At 44.9% G+C, this 24,555-nt stretch overlaps 3 protein-coding genes across 8 annotated transcripts in view; 1 reads left to right on the forward strand and 2 right to left on the reverse strand.

Moving 5' to 3' along the window:
* sox2 (SRY-box transcription factor 2) overlaps positions 1-7,424 on the reverse strand; it is a 60,299-nt gene extending 52,875 nt beyond the window's left edge. For both annotated transcript variants that reach the window (XM_049732299.2, XM_049732303.2), the window contains exon 1: positions 7,299-7,424. The gene's annotated coding sequence lies outside the window, so the exon portion shown is untranslated. The remainder of the gene's footprint in view (positions 1-7,298) is intronic.
* Positions 3,592-8,310, forward strand: dnajc19 (DnaJ (Hsp40) homolog, subfamily C, member 19). Of its 2 annotated transcripts, none has more exons than XM_068652113.1 (6): positions 3,592-3,826; positions 4,299-7,043; positions 7,324-7,375; positions 7,466-7,539; positions 7,978-8,048; positions 8,148-8,310. In XM_068652113.1, exon 2 carries the CDS (start codon positions 4,328-4,330, stop codon positions 6,245-6,247), a length of 1,920 nt encoding a protein of 639 aa, XP_068508214.1. In that variant the 5' UTR covers positions 3,592-3,826; positions 4,299-4,327; the 3' UTR covers positions 6,248-7,043; positions 7,324-7,375; positions 7,466-7,539; positions 7,978-8,048; positions 8,148-8,310. The 2 variants fall into 2 exon arrangements, with proteins under 2 accessions (XP_068508214.1, XP_049588261.1); XM_049732304.2 differs by lacking the exon at positions 3,592-3,826 and adding an exon at positions 7,827-7,906 and having other exon boundaries at positions 6,901-7,043.
* Positions 8,311-8,400: 90 nt separating this feature from the next.
* Positions 8,401-16,815, reverse strand: fxr1 (FMR1 autosomal homolog 1). 4 transcript variants are annotated; one of them, XM_068652110.1, is made up of 18 exons: positions 16,695-16,815; positions 14,956-15,008; positions 14,781-14,874; positions 14,628-14,699; positions 14,353-14,501; positions 14,173-14,266; positions 13,943-14,059; positions 13,684-13,854; positions 13,441-13,519; positions 13,102-13,211; positions 12,888-12,980; positions 11,963-12,227; positions 11,724-11,817; positions 11,276-11,376; positions 11,029-11,220; positions 10,771-10,848; positions 9,954-10,039; positions 8,401-9,824 (listed from the first exon to the last, which is right to left on the reverse strand). In XM_068652110.1, the coding sequence occupies exons 1-18, from the start codon at positions 16,743-16,745 to the stop codon at positions 9,657-9,659; spliced, it is 2,067 nt and encodes a 688-aa protein (XP_068508211.1). In that variant the 5' UTR covers positions 16,746-16,815; the 3' UTR covers positions 8,401-9,656. The 4 variants fall into 4 exon arrangements, with proteins under 4 accessions (XP_068508211.1, XP_068508210.1, XP_068508212.1 ...); XM_068652109.1 differs by having other exon boundaries at positions 12,888-12,983; XM_068652111.1 differs by having other exon boundaries at positions 12,888-12,974; positions 16,695-16,814.
* Positions 16,816-24,555: the final 7,740 nt, after the last annotated feature.

Here is a 24,555-nt window from a genome sequence, read left to right on the forward strand (position 1 = left end):
CAATGTTGTTGGCAAAGAGCTCCACCTCCAAACACACACGAGCAATATGAATGGTTTGAACATTGCGAAGTATGACTTGTTCTCCCACCAGCTGGCCATCACGCAGGGTCACCTGAATGAAAAGGTTATGTAGGGTCAGATTTGCAAGGCCACTAATGCACACGACTCCTTTGTCGTCAGTTCAGTTGCAAGCTAGCTGACTCAAGATGTCAGGTGAAAGTCCCACATGAGAGACGTGTTTAGCTTATGTTGTGGCGCACACACGCAAACTCGTGGGAGGAGAGATAAAAAGCTGCAAGTGCTGCAGATCCACCGGAGCGCCTCTTAAGAGAGAAACAAATTAGACTAACTTGATTTTGGTCATTACAGATGAGGGAGGAGATGGACTCAGTGGTCAGCAGGTAGGTATAAATACACACACGAAGTCTTTTTTTCCCCTCCAGATTAAAAAAAAAATGAAAGTCAGAGTGTTTTTTTTTTCTTTCAAAGGAAGGTAAACTAGAGAAAGAAATGACCTTAATAACATTTCTCTCACTGCGGGTATTTGCGGTATTCCATCGGCAGGTTTGATAAAAGGATTATGCGACCAGCTTTATGCAGCCAAAGTCAAATCTGGATAAAGAAGGAGAGCTGTTTGATTCAATAATTCTTGTTTCCTTTCTGCCAAGCGAGCAGTCTTCTTTGGAGAAAGTCGCAAATCAGCATTATGCCACATTCACATATGCGCTCTGACTCTCTGAAGACATTTGGCTGCCCAAATGTTGGGCGGGGGGGGCACCTTACATGAGAGTCGCTAATGTTAAAGTTACCTCAATTGTTTTTCCGAACATGATGAAAGCTATATGGGATGAATTTAGTCTTTTGAAGGCATCACAATATAGCCTGCTTATTTTTGGTCAATCAATTTTCATCTTGGGCTGGCGCGGAAATGTTGTTCAAAATGCAAATGGATACATACGGACAAGCTCATAGAAAAAAAAGCCAGAGCCCCTTTTCATTTGTTGTTATCAAGCATAATCAGCAGACAGCGCAGACTGCCATTTAGGCTTTTGACCTTTGAGGTGAGTTATCATAACAGGGTCGCACGCCGTCGGCCGGCACTCATTATTGGAGACTCCTCCCATCAGCCCCCGATAAAGCCGTCAGCCGCAGAGCGCTCTGCTGGAGGTGACAATTTATTCGTCCACGTGTGCCACTATTGTTGGCACTGCTGTCATGTTTCTTTACTGATACAACTCACAAAAGAGTCACAATAACAAAAAGAAAGAAAGGTTTTCATGGACTTCACCTCCCTCAGTTCTTAAATTGGGCCGAGACATTTATTACTTGGGTTGAGATTCATATTAAGCTGCAGCGCTGGCTAGGACCAACCTTATTTTTGGGTTTGAAGGCCATGGCAGCTGACGGAGGAATTTCTGGCCAGTACATGTGACAACAATCTGCCCTCTTTTTTATATATGGCAAAACAAAAACAAAGAAGAAAAAAAACCTTGCGAGTCTAAAACTCCTCCTCCGGAGAACAAGCCAGAGGAGCAAAACCCGTCTAACGAGTTGCTGCTCACTTTCATCCGAGTAAAACTGCAGCCGAGCGGACCAACTCAATAAAGACTCGAAAAGCTCAGGAGAGAAAGAGAAAAACTTCATCAGCACATTCAATTATCACCTCCATGAAAGCAAAGTTATGGCAGTGAAGAAAAATACAAATGCAAAGTGGAAAACCTTTTCAAATGGCAGCAAGACTTAATATGCTAACAGTTGATCCCCTCAGGAGCAGAATGGGATGCTCGCTCAAGTTCCATATTGTCATTCCTCATCACTCCTCTGAATCATAAACAGTCCCACAACTTTTCATGCATCCTCCTCTTGCTATGCAGTTCCCAGAAGGCTTTGCCTTTCACTCTCTCACTCGCTCTCTCCTTCCAGCGTCGGGAAAACAAACATTAGAAAGCCAAGGCTAGAAATACCTTGCAGATGCCCGCAGGAAGCCGGCGGACGGACAGATGAGCAGATAGCTTTCCTCTGTCCTCTCTGCGGCGGTCTCCTCTCTCGACGTGCTGCGAAGAGCGACTGCTCACAGGCAGGCTGGCTGGCTGGCTGGCATATCTAATTAGAGCTCGGCTCTTGCTGCTATCTGCCGGAGGATCTACCTCTCCAATCTCTCCTGACTCAATCTTCCCCATCTCTGATTTCCTTTTATATTTATGCTGGAATATTTAATTGTAGACAAAAGGTTACTCTGGGCTCTATTCATTGCACACAGGCAGAATAATCTCCTTTAAAAGGCTTGACATTTCAGGCTTTTCAAAAGGGGCTGAGGAAAAATATATCTCCGCTTTTGTTAATCAATGAAGTAGAACTCCAGTGAACAAAAGAATTAAATTGCTTGCTTGGGTTCATAAAACACACGGAAATAGCAGCTTTCTGTGGGCTTTTGTGCTGCTTGCCAACGACTTGGCCATACGCGAGCGGTGCCGTAATTCCATACGATTTAGGGGGTAAAACGCTCATTTGAAATCGGTTTGAAAAAGCTGCCTGATTGGGCTCGCTCGTCTGAGCTTGGCCGCCCAACTGGCACACCGGGCGAGTTCTGTTGCGCCCTACCACCAGAAGAGCAGAGATATGCAACAAGTTGCTCGATGGAATGAGAAGCTTTACACACAAATGGCAATAGTCACGTCATTTGTTCATGGTGACTGATATCAGGCCTAAATCAAGTTACCCGCTCAAGTATTTGCCTATTTCAACAAGTAGTTACAAACATGAAGCATGTCAGTCAAAGGTAGCTTTTGCAATAAACGTTGAAACCGCTCGGTTGTAAATTCAATCCTGGGGCTGGATTCATGTGGAATTTCGTGTTTTAAGTTGTTCCAAACACCAAACTATTTTGGGGGGGCTTAAGGATATTTGGGCCCAAAATATGTCTAACAATACATGCAAAGTCTATTATTTAAGTGTATTCCAATAAATTTATTAGGGAGTAGAGCGTTAATGATTTGGAAAAAGAGGCTATTTTTCTATAATTTTAGCTCGCTATAATTAGTATTAATGTTATTTCTATTTGTGTTCATATTATTGACGCAGAGTACACACTATAGTCGTGTTATTACATCAGTGGATTTCAAATAACATTAAATGTACACAACTACATCAAACTAATTTTTTTCACAACACTCATGATTGAAATGAATAACGTCATTCAGCAAAACAACAATTAGCACACTTTTTATAGAATGTATACACGGTTCTCGCTTTATCTCCGTAATTCCAGAGTGTTCTATGTGAGTATACGTCAATGTTTAGTGGAATAATCCGCCAAAGCTTTCATAATTTTTTTCACAACACTCATGATTGAAATGAATAACGTCATTCAGCAAAACAACAATTAGCACACTTTTTATAGAACGTCTACACGGTTCTCGCTTTATCTCCGTAATTCCAGAGTGTTCCATGTGAAGTATACGTCAATGTTTAGTGGAATAATCCGCCAAAGCTTTCACAATAAATGTAGTTTCCTGTCATCCGGTTTACCGTAGCCCATAAGTCACTTCCGTGTTCTTTTATTGTGAAGGTATTAACAGAATGTGACTTATGTCGCTAACGTGTTTTGACGGAGAAAAGTCTCGAATGGAATGACGGAGAAATGTCTGGAAGCGCCCAGAGTGAGAGCTCGGCGGGTATAAAAGTAGATGAGGGAGACCTACATCCAGTTTTAACAAGACACAAGATCCACAACGTTGGAAGACCTCACAGACAGAGAACAAGAAGACCTCACAGACGGAGAACAAGAAGACCCTGAAGCTACAAAAACCGAACAGAGCCCATTAAAGTAAGTTGTCGCTTTTATTCGACTAGCTTTCATTTGATCAAATACACACTGCTCTACCCTGGATCGTTGACATCTTTGGGCTGTTGACATCTTTGGACTCGTGTTGAGTATCTTCTTATTTTGTTGAATCTTTTGTTGATCTTGTGATATTTAACATGTTTTATTACGCTTCCATAAAGGTCCCTTGGAGGTTCTAGATTGCACTTCTAGTGGGTTCTATATAGCATCCCTGGTTCCTCATATCACTATTGTACACCACTGTGGCGCTTTCGGTGATCATTATGATAGTTCAAAATAGCACTAATCATCTTATATGGCATCACAGTTCTTTAAATATCATACGTTTATTATGATTGATATCCTGGAATCACTTAGTACTCTTTTGGATGTGTGATGAAGAACTTTTGCAGTGTTGTTGTGGTATGAAACATGTTAACACAATGTTTAACGTTCTGCTGTTTTGACCTTACAGGTCGGTATTTTGACAGTCAAGCAAGCAAAATGGTATCAGCAAAAGGCGCAGCTATCGGCATCGACCTGGGTACCACGTACTCCTGCGTGGGTGTTTACCAGCATGGCAAAGTGGAGATCATCGCCAACGACCAGGGCAACAGAACCACGCCCAGCTATGTGGCGTTCACCGACACAGAGAGGCTGATCGGTGATGCCGCGAAGAACCAGGTTGCATTGAACCCCGGCAACACAGTGTTTGACGCAAAGAGACTGATCGGAAGGAGGTTTGACGATCCGGTGGTGCAAGCGGACAGGAAGCACTGGCCCTTCGAGGTGGTCGCCGATGAAGGGAAGGCCAAAATCAAGGTGCAACACAAAAGTGAGGACAAAGCGTTCTACCCAGAGGAGATCTCCTCCATGGTGCTGGTGAAAATGAAGGAGACAGCCGAAGCCTATCTGGGTCAACGGGTGACAGAGGCCGTGGTAACGGTGCCCGCCTACTTCAATGACTCCCAACGGCAGGCCACCAAAGACGCGGGCGTCATCGCGGGACTGAACATCCTGAGGATCATCAACGAGCCCACAGCTGCGGCCATCGCCTACGGTCTGGACAAAGGCCGGTCAGGAGAACGCAACGTCCTCATCTTCGATCTAGGCGGCGGCACCTTCGACGTGTCCATCCTGACTATCGAGGATGGCATCTTTGAGGTCAAAGCCACCGCTGGGGATACGCATCTGGGCGGAGAAGACTTTGACAACCGCATGGTGGAGCACTTTGTGGCCGAGTTCAAGAGGAAACACAAGAAAGACATCAGCCAGAACAAGAGGGCCTTGCGGAGGCTGCGCACCGCCTGCGAGAGGGCCAAGAGGACTCTGTCCTCCAGCTCCCAGGCTAACGTAGAGATTGACTCTCTCTTTGAGGGCATCGACTTCTACACCTCCATCACCAGGGCTCGCTTTGACGAGCTGTGCGCTGACCTGTTCAGGGGAACCCTGGAGCCGGTCGAGAAAGCCCTGAGGGACGCCAAGATGGATAAGGGCCAGATCCACGATGTGGTTCTTGTCGGCGGCTCCACCCGGATCCCGAGAATCCAGAAGCTCCTTCAGGACTTTTTCAACGGCAAGGAGCTGAACAAGAGCATCAACCCAGATGAGGCGGTGGCTTATGGCGCAGCCGTCCAGGCCGCCATCCTCACGGGGGACACCTCAGGCAATGTCCAGGACCTGCTGCTACTGGATGTGGCGCCGCTGTCGCTGGGCATCGAGACCGCCGGAGGTGTCATGACGCCGCTCATCAAACGCAACACTACCATTCCCACCAAGCAAACGCAAATCTTCAGCACCTACTCCGACAACCAGTCCGACGTCCTCGTCCAGGTCTTGGAGGGCGAGAGAGCTATGGCCAAAGACAACAACCTTCTGGGAAAGTTTGAGCTAAGTGGAATCCCGCCAGCGCCACGAGGCGTGCCGCAGATCGAGGTCACTTTCGACGTGGATGCCAACGGCATCTTGAACGTTTCTGCAGTAGACAAAAGCACCGGCAAGGAGAACAAAATCACCATCACCAACGACAAAGGTCGTCTGAGCAGAGAGGAGATCGAGAAGATGGTGGGTGACGCCCAAAAGTACAAAGCTGAGGATGACCTGCAGCGGGACAAGATTGCTGCCAAGAACACTCTGGAGGCGTTCATCTTCAACGTGAAGAGCAGCATTCAGGACGAGAAGCTGGCGGCCCGCTTGAGTGAGGAGGACAAGAAGACGCTGACGGACAAGTGCGAGCAGACCCTCTGCTGGCTGGAGAACAACCAGCTGGCCGACAGAGACGAGTTCCAGCACAAGCAGAGGGAGCTGGAACAAGTGTGCCAGCCGATCATCAGCAAGCTGTATCAGGGGGCGGGGCCCGCCGAAGGTTGCAGGGCGCAGGCGCGAGCTGGCACCCAGGGGCCCATTGTTGAAGAGGTGGACTGAGGACCAACCACACTCGACAGACTTTAATATGCTTAGAATTCTCTTCATGTTGTCAACTTTATCATGTATTTTCTTAGAGCATTATAGCCAGCAAGAAATAGCTATTATGTTGTCTGATTTGGCATCGTAAGCCCTCAACTAATAACTTCATGGCCACACTTCTCTGCTGTATTTTGTAAATATTTTTCTATTGACCACTGTCAGTTGTGCTTTTAATCAACATCTGTGAAAATTATTGTATGGCCGTTCATATTTGATACTGTAAATTGTGTTAGGTTACGAATTTTAGTTATTGATCTGACTCCAAATTGCGATCAACACTCAACACATGAGTTGCTATCTCCCAATCCACAACACTTCGCCACCCACCAATCCACACGAGCACTCCAATACTAGATATTATATTAATATGATTATAAGTTTAACACAACCTTAAAAATATGTTTGCAAACTGCCGAAAGCACATTTCCCTTTAATTGTTAGCAATACGAAATAGTAATTTGTTCAAATATATATTGCATGAAAAAAAAATATTTGTCAATGTGTGCCAAGTGAATAAATGTCTGAAAATCCCAAACAATTTCAGTCTTTGCTTGTTTCGTAATAGTACAAGCTAGTTTTAAAATAATTTTAAATCTTTTATTTTGTGAACTTATCAATCATCTCGGCGACAGACTTTGATCGCCGGCTTTTTACGTCACTTAGTCACAATTTCCGACACAAACACAGACGCGGGCAAACATGAGGTCAAAAGTGATTCCCTTCATCGGTTTGTAACAAAACATACAGCTAAATGGCGAGTATAACTTCATATTTATTACTTACTAGAACGAGGGAGCCCCCTTTATTGTAACGTTTAGAAATGCCTCGACGAGATGGCTAGGCTAACGTAGGCTTCGTTCGAGTGTGCATTATCAAATGTATCCAAAGCGAACGACAAATTCGGTTTCGACTAAAATATCTATTTGTGTATGCGTGCGCCGTACTTACATTTCGAGAATTCTTTTGTATGCATTGACATTTCGTACTTTTTGTTTGTCGTGATTTTTACCTGCTGCCGGTCTACACTCGATCAGGCCAGTTCCGTGGTGGCAGTGGGGCTAGCTTTGGCTGCAGCTGGATTTGTAGGCAAGTACTGGAAGCGCACCCTTATTAAGTCCCTTAAGTTTGTCATTTGCGCCCTTGACCCTGGTATGGCCTTCTCCACTTCCTCACCAGGTCGCTCTGTTATGCAGGCCATCAAGCAGATGCAGCCCGAAGTCAAACAGGCCATTCAGAGCTTCCCCAAGACTGTGAGGTTCATTATAATTTAAATGTATTTCTGTATGACGTATTTGTTTTGGTTAGGTGATACTTAATTGGCAGGTGCAAGATACAAATTGTCCTCTTAATGTGTGACCTGTCCAAGGTGTCACTGTATTATACAATTTTTAAAAAATAAAATAAAAGACACCGACCTGCTAGGGCCCAGCAGCTAGTCTGATGGGTTACTGTTGTAGGCTCCTGCTGTAGTGCTCATAGACCTTTATGATTTTGATTTGAGGATAAAAGTCTTTACAAATGTGCATATATATTGTAGGCCTTTGGACAGGGTTACTATCGAGGTGGTTTTGAACCAAAGATGACCAAGAGAGAAGCCGCATTGATTTTAGGTGTCAGGTATGCTAAGTCTTTGTGAACATTTAGTCTTGCTTTGCATGAGGTCATATGCCAAAACGACTGTCTTTCAGTCCCACTACCAGTTGGAATAAGGTCCGTGAAGCCCACTTAAGACTGATGATACTAAACCACCCAGACAGAGGTTGGTGAAAAGCGTAACTTTTTTTCCTGGAGAGCGCTCTTAGCATGAGCTCAAGGATTCCAAGTTTGCGCTTCACAAAATATTCTTATGTTCTTGCAGGTGGCTCTCCCTACCTAGCAGCCAAGATTAACGAGGCTAAAGATCTAATTGAAGGTCAAGCAAAGAAGTGAGAAGACTGAACCAAGCAGCTACAACATTATTCATATTGTTGCACTTGAGCGATAGTTTATGGACTTTTCAAATAAATCACATTGTAAATAGAGCTTTCTTGTTTTGTGATTTTTAGGTTCAGTATGACTCAAGATTCTCAATGTCCCCATTCATTGATGTTCCTGTTTATAAGAGTACACAGTTTGGTGATCTACATGAAAGATCAAGTTTATTTAAGAACTACCTGCATACAAAACATATTGCACATCAACCAACCAGAATGATCCTTTAGAAAAAAAAATCAAAATACTGTTGCCCATCCAACAGAAAAACATGCACTGCCATAACTCAGTAGTCCAAATTTATCATGTCCTCATGTATGTTTAGAGTCAAGAGGTGGGTTTTTTTTAATGTTTTTTTAAATACTGTACATTTTTAAAATAAATAAGCCTTTTGGGGAAACAGTCAATCAGTTCCCAGCCAAAAAAAGAAATCGGCTACATCTGTGTTGAGCACACAAGGCAGTTTTCCAACTACAATTAACTCTTAACAGAAAACGATGTTTCAGTGCAAAGGAAATGACTCCAAGGTTTCTTTTCCAGGTACGCTGTAACATTTCCTCACAAACAAAGTGGTTGCATATTGAAAAAGAGAAAGCAGCTATGCCAAACTCAACAAACATTAAGAACAGTCACACCTGACTTGAAAAGATATCCGAGTGACTTTTCGGGGTCTTTAGTGGTTGTTGCTTTTTGTCGCTTCACAGTGGCAAGAGAGCATTTTATATTAAAAAAAAAAAAAAAAAGAGCTCATCTGGTCCAACTGTGGTAGGCAAACCACCATCAAACGCGTGAAAAGGTTTCAGATATTGTGCGTTTCAGGCATCATGTTCAAACTATTCTCAAGGCACGACAGCTGATCACGTCAATGTCAAGTATGCAGGGCTTCCAATTCATCCGCTCGACTGTGGTATAGCAACTTCAGATGCACCAAAATGTCCAGAAAATGTTTGGGAAGTCCACCCGATGAAGGCGGACATTAAAAAAAAAAAAAAACTGCTAAAATGTCACCTGAAAATAAGAGCTGCATTCATACCACAGGGTGGGTTGGAGTGGAATCCCTGACTACTTCCAAGTACTGCATTCACAGTCATCCTTGCGAGTGAAAATGAACATTTACATAATCGCAGTGCGCGTCTTTGGCCAGCTTATGCAGGAAGAACTACTGTAAAAAGACGAACCGCGTGGATAGCAGGACAAGAGTGTAAAGATGTGGCGGGAATACAGACCGCTAAATGTACACCGCTTCAAATTTCAAAGTTTTTTAAAAAAAAAAAGGAGGGGGGGGAGATAGGGGACAGTTCTTTCTGCATTAAAAACAGAGATTCACACAAAAGCAGATTTCAAACAATACCAGCCAGATTAGCTGAAAAATTGGAAACCATGTTTTGGGATTTGACTAGGAGAGGCCATTGACAACAGGTTTGGGGTCCTGGTCACCTTTGTCCGGGACTTTGGTTACCCCCTCGGTGGAGCCCGGGTCCTCTTGGGTGGTGCCGTTGTCGGAACCGTTGGTGGTCGTGGAGGGAGCCTCGGGGCTGTGCTCTGCTCTGGTGTCCCCCTGACCCTGGAGGGGAAAGAAAATCAAATAAAAACTCATCACATAATGGCCAAAGCTCAAATCCCGCTTTGAAGGCAGGACTGGATGCTCGGTAAGCTATTTGCCGCCAAAGGAAAAAAGATTGTAGTGTGAAACCTCATCCTGGTTGACGTGGGCCTCCTTGGGCGACGGCATCCGTCTGCTCTGAGAGTCAGCCCGGGACATCAAGTCGGCCACCGTCACTGTGCACAGAGCAGATGAGACGAGCGATTGGCCATCGCCGTCCAGGGAGGAGTGAACCTTTGGGCGCTTATTTGGACAGCCGCGAGCTGAGCATACGGAACATGCCGGAAAAGGGGAACCTGACTTCACTCTCTCGCCTCGATTGTTTGACGACGACTCAATCGTTTGATGTTTTAAACTTTAGCATTACAGGATGAAGCTTTCGAAAGGAATTTTCTGTATGTCACAATACTGTGATGGCTCTATTTAGTACATTTGAACCATCAAGGTTCCTTATACTTTATTGACTATAGGAACATGTGGAGGTTAGTCTTTAATTAAACTTCAAATTGAATTAATGAAAAAAAACACAAGTCTTGAATTTATCCCTGATAAAACCATCGTGCCTTCACATAGAAGTTCTGTCTGTAGGTTTTTTTTTTTGTTCTACCCATGCAGACTAAAGGCAATAAAAAGCGCATGCTCTTGAGACACACCACTTGTGTGTCAGAGGAAACGGCAGCCAGACAACCGTTGCAAAAACATTATTAGTGAAGGTCTTACAAGTGCTGATGAGGAGAATGCCGAGAGGTTAAAAATATATATATATTTTTTTAAAAAGGCAGCCACATTCAGTCATTAAGCTCAAGCTCCCAGGAAACGGCAAAGTAGTATCATCACAAATGTGTTTATGTGATTAGTTTGGAAAGGGCGCGTCAAACAAAACCTTTGCGCAGAAGTCATGGGTTACCTGGCTGCCTGTCGTCAGGCAGGCGAGCACGACGTCGCCGACTACGATTGCGACGCTGCGGTTGAGCTTCGGCCTCATCTGAGGGTGGCGAGAGGGAGTTCATGCTAAACACGGCGTTCGGGCAAGCCGTTTGTCTTGCTCCGAGCTGGCTCATTTTACATGAAGCCGCAAGCTAAGTGTTTATTTTTTCAAAGCCGTATAGAAAGCAAAGAAAAACTAACGGACGGGAAATCGTCACACATTTAAAGACTTGCGTACCGATTCCATTTTCGCTCATGGAGGCGTTGTCCGACTCGCTCATGCCGTCCATCATGGTGGCGTCCTCGTCCGTCCTGCGTCGTCGAGAACGTCGCTGGCGGGTGGTGAGCAAGTTGGACTCGCTCGCATCTGTGTCGGCGGTCTGGTCCGTCTCCGTGACGTCGCCGCGGGGCCCCGCTGCAAAGGCATCAGCTTCTTTCACATTACAATGTTGTTGAGCAGGAGCAAAATTTTGACGCACATTTACCTGCACTGTTATTGTATCCACCTCCTCTTCCTCGCCCTCCTCGTCCCCTGCCGGGTCCCGGTCTCCTACGGCCATCCCTCTGTGGACGCGAACCTCTTTCCCTGCAAGGAGGCCAACCAATGGATCAATTTACTCAATCAACGATCTGAATCGAGAGTTGTTCGACTGAAAGACTGTGGTGAAATCTCACTGTAATGGAAATCATTCTTACAGGTCCTTGAAAAGTTATGGAAAAAGAAAATGCAACCCAATGTTTTGAAAACTTCATGGGAACATGCAATGGTGAAACGTGAGATTTAAAAATGAAACCCGCCAGAATCAGGTGAAGGTGGCCATCAGGAATTTCAGGAGATTCCCGAATGGTACGAAAAAAAAGGAAAAACAAATGTATATCTGAAATGATATATTTGCCAACTAAAACACCAGTAGAACGTGTTCATCTACTCGCCTCATTTGCTCGTCAGCAGCCTGAGACCAGTCGCCGACTTCATCTCGACGCTCCGAGTCAGTCTCGGATGCGTTGGAGTGCTCAGAGTTGGTGCCTGGCGGCCAATTGTGTAGAGTCGATTGCGTAAGGGGTCATGTGCAAACGTGACCGCCATCGAGACAAAAATGTGCTTCGATGCTGATAGAGCAGAAATCTCTACAGATATGGTCAGATAGCAGACAGGAGATTCGAGTGCCTACCGTAACCGGCGCCATAGCCGTGGCCTCTGCGGCCGCGCCCTCGACTGTTGTAGGAGCGGCCGACGTGCGAGGATGACGACGAAGCGTTGGCGCTGCCGTCTGTGTTGTATCCGCCACCTCGCTCGCCGCCTCGCTCGCCGCCTCGTTCGCCGCCTCGTTCGCCCCTCTCTCCTCGCTCGCCCCTCTCTCCGGGCCGGTGGCCCTGCGTGAGCTGACGCAACTGTTCATCAATCTGCATCCGCTCCAGACGAAGTTGCTCAACCTCCTAGTTGGATGACAAAGGGACAATGAGGCAAAGCGCTGAATTTAAGAAAAAAAAAAACAAAGACACTTTACAAATGTTACAAACTCATCATGCACACATCTACACATGCTGTGCCACTTAATCGTGCTAGGCTGCGTTGCTGCGCGTTATTGCCAATCTTTCTCAGCTCTTCCTCTAGCTGCGTGAGGAGCTCCATCATCTACCTGGTGAAATGCCACCGTGGCACACCACATGCAAATAGCAAAAGACACAATGCCAAAGGGATGCAGAGGGAAATGAAAAAGCCAAACAATAAATTCAAAGGAAGGAAGGGAGGTTGCACCAAAAAGTGCTGGTTTAACACTGATTGCTGCAGATATTAAAATAATCAATAAAAACAATGTCTCAAACGGCTAACAACTAGCAGAACCCCCTCAACCAGATCCCTAGAGGTGACTTTGCCAATATTTCCACTGGCTACACTACAGTTTTATTTCCACAATTTAATGTCGAGCTCCATGGAGACATTTGGCTGATGGTGTCAATTCACAAAATTCAGCCAGAAAATCATCTGGTGGACACAAGCCTTTTTAACACAGATTTGAAAAAGGATTCATTTACAGAATTGAAAATAAAGATGGCAAATCCAGGACGCACTCACAAACACACGCACGTTCTTACATTGAGGTAAGAGATGTGGTACTCCAGCAAGACCTGGACATTGCCAATACTCTCCTTAGTACCGACAAAGGTGAAGGGGACCATTCCCTGTGTCAACAAAAGCAAAGAAAACCAACGTGCAGGTCAGTATTGGGCAGTCAATGTCATGGCAAACCTGTGTTGGTAAGAAACCTTTGGTGTGTGAGGAGGAGCAAATTTTAAAAAAGCAGCTTACTTCCTGTCGAGGTTGCTTGTTGTCATTGTCCCCTTCTATCCTGACCCGCACCACTCCGGACTTGTCCACAATCTCCTGAATGACTTTTCCACTCTTACCAATGACTTTACCTGAGGACAGAGAGCAATTTAAAATCTCGCCGCAACAGTTTTGCTTTAGAGGGGTATTGAAATAAATTGCGAGATTTCAAAAGTGTTCTTCGGACAATGCAGCACTGTCTGATAAGTGGGAGGAGCTTATTTTACAAATGCTACCCAAAGTATGCATGATTCTCAAAGGGGGGGGGGGGGGGGGGGGGGGACGTGAGTCAAATATGCATTTCTAAGCGTGTGTACATACCGACAAGGTTTCTTGGTACTTGGACAGAATCCTCCAGAAACTCTAGGTAGTTCCTTGCCTTTTTCACTGCTTCTGCCGTCTGAAAAACCAAGCATGAGAGCTTCGCTATGCGCAAACCAACAGGAGAAAGAAATGTGCAAACATTCAGGTGACAAAAGCCGCACAACGACTGCACGCCGGAATGAGAACTAAATCTGCGCTGCTCACGCATGCAAACAAGCAATTTTGTGAGAAGAATTGGACCTCTCCATAAATTCTGAAGGTCCCGGTCTCCTCATCCAAATCGATGGCGGTGACGCCCGCGACTTTACGCGCTTGCTGAATGTTGGAGCCGTGACTGCCGATGGCCAGCCCCATCAAATCTGTCCTCACCGCAAACTCTTCTTGGAAGGACGACACCAGGTGTCTGGAATTCTAAGCGCACAGTCGATAAGCAACTTTAGTCAAGTCAACAGAAGCGTCCAAATTCTTCAGCCTTCTCCAATGCTCGCTGCAACGCTACCTCGAGATGTTTTGTCGCTTCCTGGTTGCGAGACATGAGCATCACTTTGGTTCGGAGGCTGCGGAGGTGCATGTCACTCAGCAAAGAGACGCGCTTTGCTGTTGACTCGTTGGTAGACTACAAGCAGAAAAAGAAAAATTACATTACCAGCCTAGGCGCTGTTAGAGGATACGAGGACAACTGAAATAGATGTTTTCGTGAGTGCGAGCGAAGGGAAGACGGCTGGTTACCACAATGAGCAGCTGGCTGGTCTCGGGACAGTAAGAGACTTGACACGCTCCGACGGCTTTCTTGAAGTCTTTGTGGGCGTTGTCCGTCTGACACCTGACATGGATCAGCGCATCAACATCCAAAAATGTGTCCTCGGTACATTCCTTTTCAGTTTCACTCGAAAGTACTCTGGCACTCACGCTTCTTGGAGATCTTGCGGAACAGCGACGGTGCACTTGTGAAAGTAATTGTCGGTGATGGCCTTGTTGGTGTTGACCGGGCGCAAGCGTTCGAATGTCACAATCTCGTTGTAGGTGGCATCGCTGGCCGCATATTCTATAACAAAGAACTGGAAAACAAGAAAACGGGCAAAGCGATTCAAGAAAACAACTCACGGATATTTTAATTGGTCAATCGTCGTGCCGGTTTTTGGCTACGCCGCAAATCGGGTCCATTTCAGTCAGGCAAGACTCACGTCGCCTTTGGTCATGCAGACTTTAGCCAGCCACCAGCCGCAAGGTTCTAGATCATTGGCCCGGGAAAGGATCTGCCAAAAAATAAGACCAATACACTCACAGGCCGCAAAAGCGGGAAGAAAGAAAACTAAATGCGAGTGATTTGTGCATACCTCCACCTCCTCACCCTCTCGGATCTCTTTCTTGGCATCGGCGGGCGGTGGCATACGCACGTCACCGAAGGGCACTTGGCGCTCCGGTTGCCAACTGAAAATAAAACAATTATGTGGCCGATGACGAGCGCAGTGAGCGTTTTCAAAACAGGACACCCGAAACTTGCAAACTCACTTGTTCTCAAAGGCAACGGTGAGAGAGTCATTGTGGATGTCTTTAACGAAGCCCTTGAAAAATAGAAACGCGCATCAATACGTCACTCAGTAAGAATAAAACTTGATATCAACAAATCATCTTTAGAAATGGTTCTTTCTTCAATTGTTTTAAAGCAGTGGTTCTTAACCTAGGTTTGGTGAGTCTGTCTCAGGGGTTCGGCAGAGCATTCACTGCGTAGGTCAGAACACACCTGATTTATCGTGTAAATTCGTGATGATGCATATCTGAACTGGTCTCGTAAAGGCAACAGGAGAAATCACACTGATTTGCAGGTATGTAATTTGTTGTGAGTTCATGCAACGTGTTGGTTTTGTTCTTTGAACTAGGTGATGTCCATGCACGGCTCAGTTTGTGCACCAGTAAAAAAAAAATGTATGTCTTGAATTTGAGAAAAAAAAATTCTATTTTTCACTAAAGAGGGGTTTGGTGAATGCGCAAATGAAACTGGTAGGGTTCGGTACCTCCAACACGAACCACTGTGTTGAGTATGCTCCTTTTTATTTGATCGAAAGTATTCTAATTTGTATCCTGAGAGTAGTTGTTTGAATTCATCCAAACTGTTTGCTTTTGAATCTTTTGTCAATCAAAATTGTTCCAAAAAAAAAAAAACATAATTTGCTGAAGTTGTTTGCGTGTGACATAACACACCCCGGGGATGCAGAACACATGCTGAATAAAAGATTAACAAAAGAAGATCTAAAAAGTTTGCACTGCTCAACAAATTCATTAAATTGGAGGTGGGCATACACTCAGTTCATAATATTTACACGTCGAGGCAAATGAGAAATCTTTTACATACATGTTTTTGGACATGATAACAAGCCAGTGAGCCAAGGAATTAAATACTTTATTAAGCATTGAATTGTCAAGTCTGGTTCTTTTGTTCTTTTTCTCAGTGAACATATGGATGGGAAGAGGAATGTTTTGATTCTACTAAAATATCTTTTTATCCAGGTTGAATGAAACTGATCAAAGTTTCGTGATCAGTTGGAGCACAACTGGGCAGGGGTAGCCATGCAACTAGGGTGGCAATTTTACTCTGGCAGCTCGTCTAGAAATAGCTTTGAAGGTTTCAGTATCAGTGACCACCCCTCTTCCGTCAGCTGCTCATGACTGACAAGGAGCAACTGGCTCACACGTAGAAAAATAACAATAATAATAATTAAAAAAAAAAAAAAAAAAGCTTCGACGGCTATCGAACAAGAGAGGGCTGCAGTCTTAGAGTCTTATTACTCTATTCAGAGTCAACAATTCTGCTTTCACGACGCTATGGTGCACATTGAAAAGAACCGACGGCGCTTCCGTTAGCCCCGAAAGTCAACGTAATGCACCGAACACGTCCAAACTCCTCTGTGACTTCATTCTTTGACGTCAGTGGCTAAAAGTTGGCCAACTTAAAAACACAGTTAAATAGCACGCTTGAAAAATGTCAAGCGGGGGGGAAATAAAGGCGAGCCTGCCGACTGTAATTGTTTTTTGGGCGTTCTGGCCCAAAGAAGATGCCGAAGAAATGACGAAGATTCGGCGGCCGGGCTACTAGCTTAGCTTGCTAAATGCAGCTAGCAAAGCTAATGCCGGTTGCTAGCAAACATTAAGCGTTAGAACCTGCCGCAAAAATCCATTCGGGGTTTCAGCTAACGCACAGCAACGTAGAACGTCGTGATAAGGTAGTAGCATGTTAACAAGCCGATATTTACCTTGTAATAAGCCCCGTTGGAGCCACGAACCTCCACCTCCAGTTCTTCCATATTGGACACGCAAAGGATGCTGGGATGACAGGTGCTCCTTAAAGCACCAACACTAGCATGTCAATAAATAACTGCAACAATTACTAATATTATTTTATGACGCCAAATTTCCTCAATCTGGTTCAAGAAATTGCATATTTGTAAAATGATCATATAAATCTATATCACACACGGTCGCAAGCTAAAGTACACAACTGCTGCACAACAGCTTCTAACAAAATAAAGACAAGTTAATGAAGATACATTTCTTTAATAATTGAATGGTGGTTCAGTAAATATTACATACATGATGGATGGATGTCATAATCAAGCCGCTGGGTTTAGGACAGTGGTCTCAAATAGGCGGCTCCAGGGCCACCTGTGGCCCACATGGTGATATTTTGCGGCCCCCTATTTGACATCATCAGTTTATGTGATTGCGGGAGACACCCTGAACTGGTTGCCAACCAATCACAGGGCACACACACACACACGCACACACGCACTCACACACACAAACACACACACACAGACAAACAATCATTTGTACTCACACCTACAGGCAATTTGGACTGATCAATCGGCCTACCATGCTTATCTTTGCAATGTGGGAGTACCCGGACGATTCCCACGAAAGCACAGGGAGTACATGCAAAGTCCACACAGGAAGCCAGAATCAAACCCACAACCTCTGCACTGTGAGGCGGACGTCCTAGCCAGTTCTCCACTGTGCCGCTCTAGGGTATTTTGAGCTACCCCAAATCAGGTTTCAGTCTAGCAAGCTAATCAGTCCCAAACAACTACTGTGACACCTAGTGGCCATGAGCTCACCTCCTGGGGAATCAGTCCTCTTGCTGGATGTGGACAGTGAAGTCATGTTAATCCTGATTTGCCACCCACGAGACACTAAACCAGAGAACAATATTGGGAAAGCAGACAGAATCCAAAGACACGGGCTGACACACCTCTCATATTTTAATTAAATTTGGTTTATTCAGTACTTAGCTCACAAGCGATTTGCCGAGAATCAAAGACTAATAGTACAGACGATATAACTAATTGATTTGATTTACCTTAAGCACAGTATTGCCTGGGTTCTGAGGGTTCAACTTTCCTTTAAAATTCCTCAAAATTAGAATTTAAATAATTACAGATCAATTATATCCACAAATAACTAGCAGAGTTGTGATATGCACATATTGGCAAGTGAAAGCATGTCATACGGCTTCTAAAACATGTTCAAGTCATTGTATTTGTCACTGATTTACCGCCACGTGTATACTGTACATGTTATGCCAATTTTTGTGATATTTTCACTTTGAAGAGCCAGAGTGGACAACTGGCTTTGAATGAATCGTATGTGTGTGTGTGTGTGTGTGTGTGTGTGTGTGTGTGTGTGTGTGTGTGTGTGTGTGTGTGTGTGCGTGTGCGAATGCGAGTGCGTGTGCGTGTGCGTGCATGTGTGTGTGTGTGTGTGTGTGTGTGTGTGTGTGTGTCATTCCAGGGCGAACACATTCCACTTGGTCTGCCTGATAGTGGGCCCTCCTCACGTTCCGATTTAAACCAGTTTACAAATTCCATTATGCTAAGCCTGAACACTGGTTGAGAAATGATGAACGATTATGTGAAACACATAATCTCCCTGCTGCACCATCATTGCAATATGACAGCCAAATTTCATTCATCCTATCCAATTTCTTCCTTATTGAGGAGAGAAAATTACTGGTGCCAGTAATCAGATATGTGGCAAGGCAATACGAAGTTAAGCTCACTCCCATTAGGCTTGCTGTCGTCAAATACGCACGCGCACGCACACACATGCCTGCGCACGCGCCCACACTCACGCCAACGCAGATACACATGTTCCACATGTCTGAAACTCGGTACTTCTCACATCCCCTTTCACCCGTTTCAAGGACTAACATTTGGCCTTGATGTTGTTCCGTCGTCTCGACATCCTCATCCATTGGTGATGCCGATTTGAAACTGGACTCAGGCTCCAGTGCACTCGGATCAGCTGCACACGTGGCCAAGTATACAAACCCGACAAAATGGAATAATGGCCAAACATCATCCAGCATCAAGATACATTTTGTATCTCACAGTGGAGTGAAATGTACAGTGCAATTATCGACATCTAATTCAAGCCACAGAAGAGACGACGCTTCTGTTTGTTCTCCTCCACACATGTTCAATCTGACTCTCCGATCGCGAGTGCATTATAGGTGTAATTGAAAATTAGTGTTATGTTATTTTTTTCCTGGGCTAATTTATCGAGGCCTTATTGTTTGAGCACGACACCTTGTTGCTAACAAGGTGGCGGCCGGCAGCAATGAGAGGCTTTCTGCTCACCTGGGCCCCTAAAGCGTCACCCACCCCCCTGCCCCCTTGTTTTGTCGCTAATTGTGGCCGGCTTCCCGATGAATCGTGATTTGGCTAAAAGAGCTTTTTGGCTCAATGTGCTGAAGCTGCCGGTGACGCGCTCGCCATTATCAAAGATACTCTTGATCTTTTCAAAAGCAGGAAATGGATTTTTTTTTTCTCAAGCCCCGGTTCAATCACATGCAGAGATGAGGGAAGGGGGGGGGGAGTAATTTGCAATGCGTCCATTAGTTCTTCATTAAAGCAAGATTAAATTGCTCCTCCAATCACATCTGCCTTTGCTCGAGTAAAGGGTGACAGTTTTGGGGCCAAAACTAATTACTAGTGCTCATGAATGAGGAAAGGAAAACAGGGCTGTTTTTACACGAGATAGTGCGGCCTGTCATTATTTTCAGACTAATTCCACTCGGCCTGCTCTCTTAATGAGAGCGAAACGTCCTCGCGTCTCTCTCGCTCGCTTTCTCTCAATCTCCACTGGCTCCAAACGTATAATTTCCATGGCACTTGGACTACCTATTAATTAATTTTTCGACGAGACCTGCTACAAGTGCCAAAGCTGCGGCGGAACAGTTGGATAGGAAACAGGGACGGACATGAAGACAAAAGTTACTTTTGGACATTAATTGTTGTTAAGCTGTTTCTTGATATCGAGTGCCGAGAGCAGGAAAAAAGTTACATGTCCGTAAAATGCAAACAATCGGGGCCATTTTTGTAATACGTTCAGAGGTATTTTGGCTAAATGACAAATGTGGCGCCGGCTAACCTGACCACCAAGCACTCCTTGGCCTCATCTCTCGGCTTTCCACCTTTGCGGCTTTTGGGGCTGCTTAGATTCGTCTTTGAGCCGAGAGCAGCCGAGTCACACAAACAGGATTTTGCATGTTGTCTCGCAGCGGCAGGCCGGCCGGGATCACACGGCGCTTGCCGATCAGCCCCGGGGTGTAACGCGCTTACGGCAGATCCGCTGCGATTTACAGCGAGAAGAGACACCATCTTAACACGTGCGCGTTTGTTAACAAAGTTGGCATCTTTAAATGAGTCAACAATGTTGTAAGGCTTTAACGGAAATCTCCTAACACACATTATGAGCTTTGCAGAGCTGATTAGCGCGCTCAAGACGATTTTTGCCTTTCCAATTTTTTTTTACATACCACGCATTTTTCCATGCAAGGTACAAACCTCCTGTCCATGCAAAAAATATACATGCACTAGCACTAATTTTTTTAAGCAGAGCAATCACCCGAGCCGTTTCTGCTGAAGTGAGATTTGGCTGCGGAGAGCGCACCGGTTCCAGAAACTCAAACCTCATAGCATTCCGGGCCGGGCTTATGCTAAGCTTGTTAGTATGTGTGATGCTGGGTCTGATAGGGAGCTCCCTTCGCATTACCATACTGCCGCTGAATTAACTATCATCTTCTTCTGCAAAGGCAGGAAAAAAAATGGCCGGCAAGTTCTGCGGCGCCCAGGATATGATGATGATGATGACATGCTTTAAGAAATATTTATAATCTACTTAGCGGGGGACCGGGGTTCAAATATGTTTCTATATTGGGCTTAATAACGCTGCTAAAGATTTTCTGTTCCACCTTCAGGAGGGGCAAAAGAAACATGCACACAGCAGTTGGAAAAGAAAAGATCTTACAGCACTTGGCAGAACAACAGACATGCTGCGCAAATGCAAACTTAGACACAAAATTCTTTCTTTCGAATCAAATGTGTGTGTTGCACTGGGCTGTCTTGACACCACTTCATTTTTTTATTCCAGTAAAGGGAATGTTTGAAGAGTTTTAACGATAGAATTTTTTGGGTGCGTAAAAATATGACACTTCGTTGAAACAACGACAATAAAGTAAGTGAACGAGATTGTATTTCTTAAATATATAAATAATGAGAGACTGACGGGATTATATGTCATAATGCGACTCCGCTTTGTGTATCGTTATATAGTTAGAAGATACCTTGAAATTGTCCAGATTATAGTGCTTGTTTGGTTTTGATAAATGGTAATTTGGTGTCAGTGAGGACAGCAAGGGCTGAATGGGACTTGTCTATCAGTCTTTTTGCCATCCCCCAACCTTTATTGCTTGAGCTCAGACTCCCGCTCTCTCTTTCTCTGTTGACACATATACATATCACACAGTGGGATTAGCATGACACTCAGTGTAACAAAAAAAAAATGAAGCAGCCTATTCCATAGTGGAGGTGCCCAGCCAGAAAATAGCATACTTAGACAACAATGGCGTGCTAAGTACCTTAGCAGGGATCAGAGCTGGCAGAGTGAAAAACATTGGAAAACAATGGCCGCCCGCCCGGCTGCCTGCCTGCCTGCTTGCTTGGCTAGCTGTCAGCGACGCCAGCTGCCATGAGCCGCCGTGCTGAGGGAGATGCGCACATCATCTCGCGTTTAACGTAAACACTGGCGAAAAACACCGGTCCCGTGCATCTAATCCCGCCTAGGGACATACAGGAGCTCTCGTCATGCTCCTTTGAAAAGTCGGACGTGTGATGTTGTACCATAACCTGGACACGTGCAAAAACAAGTGGCGAGCGTAGCTCTGGTTGAGTTGAGCCGAGAATGCGTTTCTCAGCTCAACTTGACGAATGTGTTAATATCACAGCTTTTGTCTGTTGCTTTCTCAGAGCATAACGGAACTTTTCAGAATGACATAAGGATGTGAGGCGTGAACAAGTTGTTTGGGCAATTTCAATCGTGATCTGAGAAATGAACCTAAGCCACTTCGAAAAACTAAAAATCTCTTCACGGACTTTCAAAATAGACAGTTTGGCAGCACTGCAAGCAAAATTTTGTACGCATTTTACATTCCAATATTTGGATACAATCTTGATAAGTCAAACTGTATTCCGGTTGTATTATGTGCACTTTAATGATTGCAAATATTTAATAGCAGTGAAAGGAGGATGAGGCCCCGGTTAGTGGAAGGAGGGGCGTCACTAATGATATCGGAGCAAATGTGCCAGCATCTTTGGGAAATCTGGCACAAATCCTCACGTCGCCCCTGTTCCTTTAATGCAAACCAAATGAGCCTGTACGGTAATAAGAAGCGTCTCAGAATTAGTTTTCATTTGCAGAAAATTGCAAAGCAAAAAAAAAACCCCACTACATTTATCTATGAATTTCACTCCTGCATAAGCAAACCAAAAAAAAAGCGCAGACCCTCCTCCGACATTATTTGGATGACGTTCCATCAGTAGCAGCGGCAAGAAATAACATTGTGCAAATTCTATGCATGTTAATGATAAATAGAAATCCACCTGCTCACAGATAAAATGAGTTTAATTCCCCCCCCCCCCCCCCCCCCCCCTCGCGCGCCGGTGTGCCTGCTTGGCCTTTTAGAAATTACTTATGCACAGCTATTATTAAAATAGGGCCCCAGCAAATGAGAAAGAAGCGCTATCTCTGTGGAGAGAGCGGCCGGCTTTAAGAGTGCTGCTGCCGCTGCAGCAAAGGCGACGACGGCTCGGCTTCACATAGTCAGCGTTTCTTTCTCATACGCGCCTGCGTGCGCGTGCGCGTGCACACACACATGCGGCCAAGCCTCGCTCCCTCTCAGCTTTTGTGGCGGCTATGACCCTGTGTTTACTAAATTAACCCAAATCCTTTTTGGAGAGTTTAACAGAGTAATGGAATTTGCAAGCGTTTTTGAGAGCATCACTAAGAGCGTCTATTTACTTGCTAATACGAGCGGAGCAGTTGGACAATGCACGTGTGCTCGCCACAGGACATTCTGTTCACTTTGATTTGTGAGAGGGAGAGCGAGGGAGAACGAGCGAGAGCGAGGGAGAGCGGGGGGAGAGAGAGAGAGAGAGAGGGGAGGAGGGAGAAGGAGAGAGAGAGAGAGCGTACACTTGTTTTGTGTCGAATTTGCTTGTGGCAAAGAGAAACATCTTTTGAGGATGCAATGTGTATTCCTGCGTGTAAATAAATGACTGCCGAAGACAGGCGGGGAGGGAGGGGGAGGTCAAAAGTGGTGACTATGTGGTGAATCTAAAAATGTCCCAAAGCAGGAATAAATGAGGAATATACTAAATTGATCTTGAACTTTCCAGATGGACAAAGCAACTCATTTGACACAAAGTTAAAGAAGCAATTTGGTTGAGCTGTTAATCATAAATTCTCAAGTCAACTTTTAGCTGAATTTATCCGTGTGCTGAAGAAGCGAGCGGCTTTTCAGCAAATGTGGCAGCTTGAAGACAAGCGCAAGTGACAACATTGAGTGGCAGCAGAGGACAGAAGACCTTCAAATTCCTCATTATGCTCCAACACACAGCCAGCACATATGTGCGATCCTCTTCCATTACGCACTTCACGCTCACAGAATTCAATGTAGTGCCATTCATTGTGGCAAATGAAAAATGTCATTTTGCCCACCTCTCACTATAGAACGCCGAGCAAACGCTAATTTAAAATGTCTCATCTCCCTGTGCATGTTCAACGGTCCGATTGCCTCGACTCGGAAGAAAGAAGCCTACGAGGAGGAATCCCTCTTTATGAAAAGGCGTCCGGGTGGGACCCCAGGAGGATGATTCATGAATTAGGCTCAAATCTGCTGCTTCGTCAGAGTCGCTCAAGCAGGACAGCTGCGGCCGTTGCCGCTGACCTCTCAAACCAGCGGCCAGAGAGACCCTCACCTTCAAGGACAATTATTCTTTTGGCTCCATCGTCCAGCAGTCACAATAGCCCGCCTCCCTCTGGCCTTCCTTCCTTTCTTCCTCCTCCAATTTTGACACCTCCAACTTATTGCTGCAGTGCAAGGTCAGCATTTGCACCTGGGTGGAAAATCAAGTGTGCAGTAAATGAGTAATATATATATATATATATATATATATATATATATATATATATATATATATATATATATATATATATATATATATATATATATATATATATATATATTTTTTTTTTTTATTTTTTTTTTAATTACACACACACACACTCTGCAAGCAGTTGGAGCTCTCGCAGTGTTGCACTGCCCTCCAGTGGACAATAGCAGAGATGCACACCAGTATGTCAGCATGAATGGCCATTTAGTGCCCCTTCAACTTCTAAGAGTTTCACTTCCATGCTTGTTCAGGATCAACATTGCGATTGAAAAGGATTCTGTCACACATGTTGAGTCAGAAAGGAGAATGCGCCTTCAAAATTCAAGTGGAATTTTGGAGCTCACGCAAGTCACTCGAAACACACTCAAAGGAGTTTTGCCGTGACTCAGGTTTTCACCACTGTTGCACCATCGTTGGGTGTTGACAGTATAAAATTGTCATGTTCACACCTTTCGCTGGATCCTCACCAAAATTGAATGGGTTTTCATGAACTAGCCTTTCACAATATATATAACACGCAGGTTTTTTCTTTTTAAATCTTGCTAACAAAAAACTCACATGCAGTTCTGGAAAACAGCCAGCATAGATTAAGTCAAGGGATTCA

This window comes from Syngnathus scovelli, chromosome 10 (genome assembly GCF_024217435.2).
Source record: "Syngnathus scovelli strain Florida chromosome 10, RoL_Ssco_1.2, whole genome shotgun sequence".
Classification (NCBI taxonomy): Eukaryota; Metazoa; Chordata; class Actinopteri; order Syngnathiformes; family Syngnathidae; genus Syngnathus; species Syngnathus scovelli.

Coding starts and splice junctions, on each gene's coding strand:
- dnajc19 (XM_068652113.1), top strand. CDS start 4,328: ATGGTATCAGCAAAAGGCGCAGCTATCGGCATCGACCTGGGTACCACG.
- fxr1 (XM_068652109.1), bottom strand. CDS start 16,745: ATGGAAGAACTGGAGGTGGAGGTTCGTGGCTCCAACGGGGCTTATTAC. Junction 14,875..14,955: donor ACCGTTGCCTTTGAGAACAA/GTGAGTTTGCAA, acceptor TTTTATTTTCAG/TTGGCAACCGGAGCGCCAAG. Junction 9,825..9,953: donor CCCACGTCAACCAGGATGAG/GTTTCACACTAC, acceptor TTTCCCCTCCAG/GGTCAGGGGGACACCAGAGC.